At 44.0% G+C, this 11,496-nt stretch overlaps 1 protein-coding gene across 1 annotated transcript in view; it reads right to left on the reverse strand.

The window, feature by feature from the left end:
* LOC139765876 (trehalose transporter 1-like protein) overlaps positions 1–10,538 on the reverse strand; it is an 82,814-nt gene extending 72,276 nt beyond the window's left edge. The window contains exon 1 of the mRNA XM_071693750.1: positions 10,061–10,538. Within this exon, the coding sequence (XP_071549851.1) occupies positions 10,061–10,234 (174 nt within the window). The 5' untranslated portion in view covers positions 10,235–10,538. The remainder of the gene's footprint in view (positions 1–10,060) is intronic.
* Positions 10,539–11,496: the final 958 nt, after the last annotated feature.

Genomic DNA, 11,496 nt, shown 5'->3' on the forward strand with positions numbered 1-11,496 from the left:
TAGAGAAGGCTAGTGACATGAACAATAGGCGAATCAGCACCGAAGTATTTAGCAGAGAAGTGGATGAGACCAAAAGTAAGTAGACGTGAAGCAGGAGATTGATAGACGTAAATCACCCAGTACTTTCGGGCCGGAAGATCATACCCCAGACAGACGAGAAAAGATGGAGAAGAAAGGAATGCTCATTATGTAAGAGATGAAGAGGACGGGAACATACAGTCAAGACAAACGGGGAATACCAATAATAGTTACGCTCGAGTTTGAGCTATGTAACCAGGAGGTACTTGGGCAGGCTGTGAAACCTAGAGATATGGTGGAATTCATCAAGGTCTTCATCAGATAGGCGAAAGGGCTTTTCCAGTACATTACAGAGTTCATGGTGCAGGGGTTAGCGTTCCTGACGGTGAAGCATTCACGGGCCATCCTGGGTTGAGCCAACATAGGTTCGAAACATGGTTGTGACAGTCGGTCTGCAATCAACCCAGCTATTCATCCTTCCCTCTTGACTGTGTGTGTGTATGTATATATATATTCCCTGGGGATAGGGGAGAAAGAATACTTCCCACGTATTCCCTGCATGTCGTAGAAGGCGACTAAAAGGGGAGGGAGCGGGGGGCTGAAAATCCTCCCCTCTCGTTTTTTTTTAATTTTCCAAAAGAAGGAACAGATAATTGGGCCAGGTGAGGGTATTCCCTCAAAGGCCCACTCCTCTGTTCTTAACGCTACCTCGCTAATGCGGGAAATGGCGAATGGTATATATTCTGGCCTAAGCCAGATACCCAGTTTATCGATCAGGCCCAAGGGGAGGAAGAACAGCTGGGTTGACTGCAGACCGACTCCCGCGACCAGGATTCGAGCCAGTGTCGACACGGCCCTGGTGGGCCGTGAATACGTCACAGTCATGAACGCTAACCGGTACCCCTCGTGGTCTATAATGTACTGGAAAAGATAATCAGCATATAGAAAGTTAAAAAAAAATCCATGATAGTAGATATTTTCCAGAGATGAAGCCACAGTGCTTGTAGGTTTTCTCCGTACAGGACAAATGAGCCAATGCAATTGGTAGTTTTGTTCATTCCTGCATGCAGTTGTGAGTCAGTTCATTTTGATTTTATTTTCTTTTTCTGACTGGCAAATAAAAGATGCTAGTGAGGAGGCTACGTGCGCACTTCCCTTACGATAGACAAGCAGTGGTGGATGATGTATGAGCGAGCAACTTATCAGCTACACAAGCGCTGTTATCGTCCACATATGACCGCTTCTGCCGCCGCAGGCTGCTGATCCAGTGCTGTGTTAGGACAGTCTTCCCTCCCTTCTCTCAAGATATCACCGAAGATAATCTCCAAACACTCTACATAATACAAGTGTAAGGGTGACTGTTGTATATGATACTGTGAGGGATGATGTGTTGTCATCCGCCTTGTTAGTTAGTTCCTGGTAATGATAGACTCGGTTATGTATATGTGAAATGTACACATAATGTATAAATAAGAGTTTGTTCCTTGTGAAAGCTTTGCATTGGTGGGTCACCCTGCTATAATGAAACTAACCTTAATTATGATAGGTATTTTTTGAATATATTGGTAAATGTTTAGTCAGATTTTATCAGTGAACCATGAGAATGTACAATGACTTCTGTGTCCAGGGAACCGCTGAAGGAGGCCGCAGTGGCAGTGCTGACCAGATGTTTCATACCGCCCCACCTCCTCACCCACTGTTGGCAGATACACAATAGAAGTACTGCAGAAACCCAGACGCTATCTTGTATTCCTTTCAAAACGAGTGTAGGTGGTAGGTGTAACACCGTGGAGTGTATAGGTGGTGGGTGTAATATCCTAGAGTGTAGGCGGTAGGCGTAACACTCCGTGGTGTAGGTGGCAGGCGTCACACCCTGAGTGTTGTACCCGCTAGGCGGAACACCCTAAGCTGTACTCGGTGGGCGTAACGCCTTGGAGTTTAGCCGCTTGACGTCACATACACCCAGGAGTGTAGGTGGGAATCATAACATCCTGGAGCGCGACCGCTGGACATGACACCCGGGAGTGTAGACGGTAGGGGAAACACCCTAGAGTGTAGACTTTGGGTGTAACGCCCTGAAAGGTAGATGTATCTTCCTGGAGTGTAGACGGTAGACATCAAACCCTCAGGTATAGACAGAAGATTCCATGAACTGATGACAGATACCTAGCATTTCTGTGGAAGACGTTCAGCGGCAGCGGCTACACACACTGTGTGTGTGTGTGTGCGCGCACACACACACATTTTCACGGTATCTCTACACCGTAGTGCTCCTATTAGGGAGTTGACTTTTTCATAACATAACCCAGTGCATCTATACAATCGGTTCTCGCGACTCTGTCACTGGGAGGGCTGGCAGTGCTGCCATTGTGATCAAGCCCAATGGTAATAGATTGGAAAAAAAAATGTTAGAATAAACACTTTATCTACTCTGAAGTGTTCGCCATACTTATCGCTCTTGAGCTGGTACAAATCACTGCCACAGACTTTATCTCTGAATCTTTATCTTCACTACTTGCCCTTAACACCCTGAGATAAGAATGTAACATGTTGGTCTCTGAAGCCAGACACAAATACTCAGACATTATTGCTCAAGGGATTCAAATCAAATTGTTATGGATTCCCTCTCATATAGGCCTCCATGAGCAGGACAAAACTGATGCTTTAGCTAAACTTGCACCTAGTAAAGGTGATGCTGAAAACAACATTAGGTTGTCAATTAGAAGCCTCAAAATTGTAATTAGAAAGGAACTAACTGACCTCTTTGAAGCACGAAGACGAGTTCAGATAAGCGCAAGTAGAAACATCTTCCATCACAGTGAAATGTGTAAAGTAAAACATGTATATGGAGAAAGTAATAAGATCAGCAGATTACATGATGTTGTAACTGCTTGACTGATGCTAGGCTACAGGTACTATTGGTGCTTTGGCCTAACTGGAGATGTTAATCATGTGAATTGTAAATTTTATAGTAAACGATTTAAACACATACTAGAATACTATGTCTCAGAATGTGAAAAAATAGTCTCTTAGGGATAGATCGAAACAAACCCTATCAGAAATGTCACAACACCTTATTGTTAATAACAAGATACCTGAAATTCTAAGTTTGTATCCACTTTTTGTATCTAGTCGGTAAAACATACCAAATGAAACTATGTATTGTATGTCCTGAAATACCTACTATGAATTGCAACATCCTATGTGATATCAACCCACTGGGGTCTGACTAAGACCCTTTGTGACCCCTGTAATCCTTTTGCGCTACCGCTCACAGGATGAGCATGGGTTGCACAATAAATTTTGCCTGGGTTACCAGCACAAATCAAATCAGTCGTTACCACCTTTATCGAGGATTTGTCACTCGGAAGCAGCTGGATGAGTGGACCTAAGAAGCGCACAGGAGGTGCTGCCTCGAGCGCCCTGGGTCCTGGGTGGCAGACGTACCACACGGGCAAGTAACTGGCCTCCCTCTGGCGTCAACGTCGAGTATGGTGGTTTTTGGCCGTCGAGAGGAAGCCATCAATGCCCTATTTCTGTCACCTGCTACCCTCCGTCTCGCTCGTACCACCCCTGAACGCAAGCTTTTACGCTCTAGTTCCTTATCATTCCTATGTAACCAAGTGTTGGATGATCACGTATCACCCAAATACGTTTTAATTTGCAGTGAATCTTTCATTCCATCGCTACAAATATATCATTATGACCCGGCAACGGGAACACTGTGGATCGTGGCAACAAAACACACACAAGGTCTGTGCCAGCTGAGGAGAGTAATGTTCCTCTAAACCTGACGGTGAGAATGTTGTGTTTAATATTTGGCTCGTACAGCTGGTGCACTTTGTGACTGAGTGTCCTGTGTGTTCGCTTTTGTGTGTGTGTGTGTGTGCAGTCACTTATTTGCACTGTACGAGGAAGGAGTTTTACTTCTTGAACATTTCCCACTATCGTTCAGCTTTTTAAAGTTCTGTCTTACTCATGTGTTCATCCACTATGGTTCATTCCCCCACCTCTCCCATACTACACAAGTAACTTCTTCACTTCTCTTTCAACAAGTTTCCTGCTTAATTCCCTGTCATATCCCCTGCTTGCTTTGTCCATACATCTCTCGAAGAACTGTCTACAGTCCACGTCATCACCCTGTTTTACAAAACTGAAAGTTGTTATCAGGTCACCCCTTACTCGTCACTCTTCCAACGTGTATAAGATCTCTGTCAACTTAGCTCCCTGGTGTCTGTCTGTCTGTTTATTTCCATGACGAGGTAGTATGCTAGTGTGTATGTAGTCTGTTAATCGACCAGAAATCGATAACTAAGCAAAGCGAATGCAACCAGAAGATAACAGTATTATCAAGGCAGTAACATGCGCGACGCATCAGCCCTGCTCTAAGGGCAACATTTCGTCGTAGATAGTCGTAAGCCAAGGCAACTCCACCTGTACCAACTCCCTCTCGTCACATGGCAACATTTCGTCGTAGGTACTTGAAGGTAACACTTAGAGTTTGTTTGTGCGTATGTAGGTTTTTTTTCGTTTACTTTTTTCTTTGTTGGTTTTGTTTCACTTCTGATGTTTTTCCATATGTGTATGGCATCCAGACACATATGCAGCAGTCATATGATTCCAGTGGAATTACTTACATCTGTAGAAAGAACGATGAGCAAAGTTAGAGACGTAAGCCAGTATCCCTCACCTTCCCAACAGAAGCACATCATTTGTACGTCCCTTGCACCAATTTGTCAAAGTTTGTAAATTTCCCAAAAATATAGAAAGTATTCTTTGAATTACTCAGTCGATATTTACACATGTATAGCGCACGAGTTTCCTGTGAAATAGATTTCAAAATTTGTCGATCAGAAAACGTGGGAAAAAATCAAAAACCCGAAATGTGAGTCACTATATTTCGTAGGTCGCCTGATTGGATGTTCCAAAATTGTGACTAATCCAAAGTACGTGACTCATCAAAGGTTTATACTTTTCTTTGACTATGTGATCCTCAAACTTTTCCAATCTGCAAACTCGGTAATCCTCCATAATGTCTACAGATCAGGATCAGATCAGCCTTATAACAGGTTTTCATCCAGTGAATACATTCAGCTACAATCATCTCCCCCGAACCTCTCATCATCGCCCATGAGTCTTTTAGACAATGATCGACCAGGGCGCTTCAGATCAGTCGTCACTCGAGTACATAATGCAGTACTTCTCTCTCTCTCCTTTGAAACTGTTTGATCCCTGTGTGGAAGCGGCTTATGAAGGCCATTGGGAGGGACCATCTCAAAGAGTGCAAAGTGTCTGCTGGCTTCTTCTCTTACCATCTTGCAAGTTTTAGTGTTCATCTGCCATGAATGAGAGAGAGAGAGAGAGAGAGAGAGAGAGAGAGAGAGAGAGAGAGAGAGAGAGAGAGAAGAGAGAGAGAGAGAGAGATTACTGGTTGGTGTGGGAATGATACATAATTTCCATTCCCCCCCCTTAAGAAAACTTCTGCCCAAGAGTCAGGGACAGGCGGGGAGGTGTGTGGTCAGTGTTGTGGTGGAGGGTAAGGTGGGACATTCATGGTGGCAGTGTTCGACCGACACTGTAGATGGTCGCGCAGGAGACACATAGCAACTCCCGGCCACATACAGAGGATGTTTCTAGTACATTACTCATATACCCATGGCGGACTATGGTTGTGTATGTACTCGTGCTGTATCATTTGATCTTTTGAGGAGGATATACTGAACTGAGCGAAACTATGTTCATTACGTACATCACTGGATGATTGGATCTTCCCTGAGTGCTTTGAGGCTTGCAGGGAACCAAGTGTGTTCCATGCTTGTATTGTTGTGGAGAGCTGGGATCGGTCTGTGCCCTGTCTTAGGGATGGGGTGGCACGGGTGACGCTGGGATGGGCCAGACAGCGTCAAGCTGACGTACACAAACAACCCTCGTATTTCTTTCATAAATCTTTTCATTTTGATGATCATCATTATCTTTTGTCCAGAACTTGTTCTCTAGGTATGGCAAGTACTTCCCCTATACGAAATTTCACTTTCAAGCAAATAGACGAGTGTGCAACTTCGGACGAATATAACATTTCCCATCACATAGAAATGTGTAAATGTAAAAAAAACATGTATATGAATCAGCAGACTACAGAATGCTTCCATTGCTGGACTAAGGCTAGGTACAGTGTAAGTATTTTGGGCGGTTTGGCCCCTCTCGAGTTGTTGATCATATGAGATGTAAATTTTTTGGCCAAAGATAAGGGCAAACATCAAGAGAGTATGTTCTAGACTATATAAAAAGAGACTGTTAGGGATTAGGTCAGAAATGGCACAACACCTGATTATGGATTACAAAATTCCTGATGTTATAAGATTGTGTCCACTTTTTACATCTTGTCAAGGAATTGGGTGTATCAGGAAAGTTAGTCTTGCGTAGTGAACCAGCTGTGCAACTATATATGTAATGATTATCTACCCACAGGGATCTGAGACCCTTTGTGACTTTGATTACCCTCTTGTACTACCGCTAACAATAAAAAAAAAAAATCATCGTGGGGGTCGAAAGAACATAAACTTCTTGCACAGTGCAGCTAACACGGTAGGAAGAGTTGAAACTTCCTGCACAGTGCAGCTAACACGGTAGGAAGAGTTGAAACTTCCTGCACAGTGCAGCTAACACGGTAGGAAGAGTTGAAACTTCCTGCACAGTACAGCTAACACATGATAGGAAGAGTAGAAACTTCCTGCACAGTACAGTTAACACATGGTAGAATGAGTAGAAACTTCGTGCACAGTGCAGTTAACACATGGTAGAACGAGTAGAAACTTCCTGCACAGTACAGCTAACACGGTAGGAAGAGTTGAAACTTCTTGCACAGTACAGCTAACACACGGTAGGAAGAGTTGAAACTTCCTGCACAGTACAGCTAACACATGGTAGGAATTTTAGAAACTTCCCGCACTGTACAGCTAACACGTGGTAGAAAGAGTAGAGATTTCCTGCACTGTACAGCTAACACTTGGTAGAAAAAGTAAAAGCTTCCTGTACAGTACAGCTAAGAGAGAGGAGAAGCTTCCTTCACAGTACAGCTAACACATGGTAGAAATTGTAGAAACTTTCTGCACAGTACAGCTAACACGTGTAAGGAAGTGTAGAAACCTCCTGCACAGTACAGCTAACATATGGTAGGAACTGTAGAAACTTCCTGCACGGTACAGATAACACATGTTAGGAAGTGTTGAAACTTCCTTCACAGTACAGCTAACACAGGTTAGGAAGGGTAAAAACCTCCTGCACAGTACAGCTAACACATGGTAGGAAGTGTAGAGACTTCATGCACAGTGCAGCTAACATATGTAGGAAATATAGAACTTCCTGCACAGTGCACCTAACATATGTTAGGAAGTGTAGTAACTTCCTGCACAGTACAGCTAACACATGTTAGGAAGTGTAGAAACTTCGTGCACACTACTGCTAACACATTTTAGGAAGTGTAGAAACTTCCTGCGCAATACAGCTAGCACATATTTGAAAGTAGAAACTTTCTGCACAGTACATATAACACATGGTTAGAATTGTAGGAACCTCCTGTACAGTACATCTAACGCATTGTAGAACGAGTATAAAGTTCCTGCACAGTAAAGCTAATACATGTTAGGAAGTGTAGAAACTTCCTGCACAGTACAGCTGATACGTGCTAGGAATTGTAGAATCTTCCTGCACTGTACAGCTAACAAATTGTAGAAAGAGTTGAAACCTCCTGCACAGTACAACTAACACATTTTAAGAATTGTGCGAACTTCCCGCACTGTACAGCTAACACTTGGTAGGTAAAGTAGAAACTTCCTGCACATTACAGCTAGTACATTTTAGAAAGAGGAGAAGCTTCCTTCACAGTACAGCTAACACATGGTAGGAATTGTAGAAACTTCCTGCACAGTACAGCTAACACGTGGTAAGAATTGTAGAAACTTCCCACACAGTACTGATAACACATGTTAGGAAATTTTGAAGCTTCCTGCACGGTACAGCTAGCACATGCTAGGAATTGTAGAAACTTCCTGCACAGTACAATTAACATATGGAAAGAACTGTACAAACTTCTTGTACAGTACAGCTAACATATGGTATGGGGAGTAGAAATGTCCTGCACAGTACAGCCAACACATTTTTGGAAGTGTAGAAACTTCATGCACAGTGCAGCTAACACATGTAGAAAGTGTAGAAATTCCTGCACAGTGCAGCTAACACGTTTAAGGAATTGTAGAAACTTTCTGCACGGTACAGCTAACACATGTTTGGAAGTATAGAAACTTCATGCACAGTGCAGCTAACACATGTAGGAAGTGTAGAACTTTTTGCACAGTGCAGCTAACAAATGTTAGGAAGTGTAGTAACTTCCTGCACAGTATAGTTAGCACATGTTAGGAAGCCTAGAAACTTCGTGCACACTACAGCTAACACATGTTAGGAAGTGTAGAAACTTCCTGTACAGTACAGCTAGCACATATTAGGAAGTAGAAACTTTCTGCACAGTACAGCTAACACATGGTTAGAATTGTAGAAACTTCCTGCACAGGTACATTTAACGCATTGTAGAAAGAGTATAAACTTCCTGCACAGTTCAGCTAACACATGTTAGGAAGTGTAGAAACTTCCTGCAGAGTACAGCTGATACGTGCTAGGAATTGTAGAAACTTCCTGCACTGTATAGCTAATAAATCGTAGAAAGAGTTGAAACCTCCTCCACTGTACAGCTAACACATGTTAGGAAGTGCAGACACTTCCTGCACAGTGCAGCTAACACATGATAGGAAGAGTTGAAACTTCCTGCAAAGTACACTTAACACATGTTAGGGAGACTAGAAACTTCCTGCACAGTACAGCTAACATGTGGTAAGAAGAGTAGAAACTTCCTGCCCAGTACAGCTAACACGTGGTAGGAAGAGTAGAAACTTCCTTCACAGTACAGCTAATACTTTTTAGAAAGAGTAGAAACTTCCTGCACAGTACAGCTAACACATGGTAGGAAGAGTAGAAACTTTCTGCACAGTACAGCTAACACATGAAAGGAAGAGTAGAAACTTCCTGCACAGTATAGCTAACACATGGTAGAAAGAGTAGAAACTTCTTGGACAGTACAGTTAACACATGGTAGGAATTGTTGAAACTTCCTGCACAGTACAACTAACACATGGTAGAAATAGTAGAAACTTCTTGGACAGTGCAGTTAACACATGGTAGGAAGATGTGAATTTTCCTGCACGGTACAGCTAAAACATGATAGGAAGAGTAGAAGCTTCCTGCACAGTACAGCTAACACATGGTAGGAATTGTTGAAACTTCCTGCACAGTACAACTAACACATGGTAGAAAGAGTAGAAACTTCTTGGACAGTGCAGTTAACAAATGGTAGGAAGATGTGAATTTTCCTGCACAGTACAGCTAACACATGATAGGAAGAGTAGAAACTTCCTGCACAGTACAGCTAACATGTGGTAAGAAGAGTGGAAACTTCCTGCACAGTACAGCTAACACATGGTAGGAATTGTTGAAACTTCCTGCACAGTACAACTAACACATGGTAGGAAGTATAGAAACTTCTTGCACAGTATAGTTAACACATGAAAGGAAGGGTAGAAACTTCCTGTACAGTACAGCTAACACGTTGTAGGAAGAGTAGAAACTTCCTGCACAGTAAAGCTAACACATGTCAGTAAAAGGAAAAAAATTCCTGTGAAGTTCAAGTAGCAAATAGCACGTGAGGCAGACTGTAACAGGAAAGTATTGTTACTGAATGCCAGTGAGATCGGCATTGTCTAAGGCAAGTGGCGTGACATGATATATGACCTGCCTCTCTTGGCGGCGCCGTAGTGCACGAGAGAGAGAGAGAGAGAGAGAGAGAGAGAGAGAGAGAGAGAGAGAGAGAGAGAGAGAGATCACTGACACCCTCCCGAGACAGTATTATGGCACACGTCAATAGAAATAGTCACACAAGCGATGCTCAACTTCCCCCTGACAACCAGCCAGTAACACAGCCCGTGACACCACCTACCTGCTTTGTAACAGCAAAAGAGTTGTCATATTGCCTGCGCTTGGCCGCCGGCAGCGACCCGAGCTGACCCTTCTTGACCACTTGAGGTTTCAAATCTGAAAATTCACGTTCTAACAAGTCCACACACTCCGGGCCGACCTGACCGCCGTTCTCTGATTTCTCATTCGGTGCCATAGTGCGTGAAGGTTACTGACACACGGTTATCCTCAAAACTAGAAAAAGTGATAAGTAGCGTTACGTTATACTCTCTGTGGCGTCTTATTTCTGTGTCTCAGGAGGACCTATGATGTTCTGAGAGCATGTGAGCGCGAGAGGCACGAGGCGGGGCGTTGAGGAGGAGCAACAGGTGAGACGTGGCCCTGGCTGCTGCCCGCCACTACTACTACTACACTGACAGTGAATGTGTGTGTGTGTGTGTGTGTCTGTGTGTGTGTGTGTGTGTGTGTGTGCCACGCAACTGACACCACCGCTGGCCCACGCCACAACTGCCGCTCGCTCCCAACGTCCACACCCCCTGGCTACCCTCTCCGCCTACCGTCACTTGCCATTCATCCCACGCTCGCACCAAACCTGTTTATCTCTCACTATAACCTGGGAAGAACTTGTGGCATTATTGCCTTTCAATAGAGGAAAATCACATGAATATCTTTCATTTCCACACCAGGATATTCACTGTGCCCTTAACAAACTGTGCTGCTCGATATACAGCTTCAGTTATGCTCGTAGCAGACGGATAAATTCTCGCTATTCAGTATTATTAAGACGGACGTCTAGGGGCAATTCTCGAGCTAGATATTGGAAGATGAATGGCACCTCGACCCATTATAGCACCCGCCACCCGGCCTACGAGACTTTCTGTGATTAGTCCCCACCTCTCCTATGGGGGCCTTGCACACCCCTTATTAAATCAGTCATTTACATGACCAGGTAGACGTACACCTGGCCACTGAGTTCGCCCTCCGTCTCCAGTTCCCGACCCTGACATTTACCCGAAGATTCCTCTCTCGTCCAACTACTCGGGCGAGGCTAAGGTTGTAGGTCTTACCCTCTGATATTTTAGGGTTTTGCTGCTCTCAGTTCGCAGACGTGCGTGTCTGTTGCACTCTGTCATAGGGTTCACTCAAACGACAGATTTTGTCTGAACAAAGAAATGGCAATTATCAAATTAGCAGCGAGGACCTGAGTAGCGCCGAGCACCGAGTAGGTGCTTGATAACGAGGTGTCTAGCTATTAACTGGCAGAGTTAGGTCTAGTGTAATAGTCTCCTTCATGACCCCATGCCTGTCAGACGAGGAACTTTCTATTCCTGTCTGTGTTTCATGCATGAAACTTGTATGTGGAGCAGAACTCTAATAGTGTCACCATTTTCTGCCACATCTCACGACTGCGCAGTGAAAAGTAAAGCATGTCGAAACCTACGAGCCTGACGTATATAT

The sequence above is a fragment of the Panulirus ornatus genome, chromosome 4 (genome assembly GCF_036320965.1).
Source record: "Panulirus ornatus isolate Po-2019 chromosome 4, ASM3632096v1, whole genome shotgun sequence".
NCBI classification, from domain to species: domain Eukaryota; kingdom Metazoa; phylum Arthropoda; class Malacostraca; order Decapoda; family Palinuridae; genus Panulirus; species Panulirus ornatus.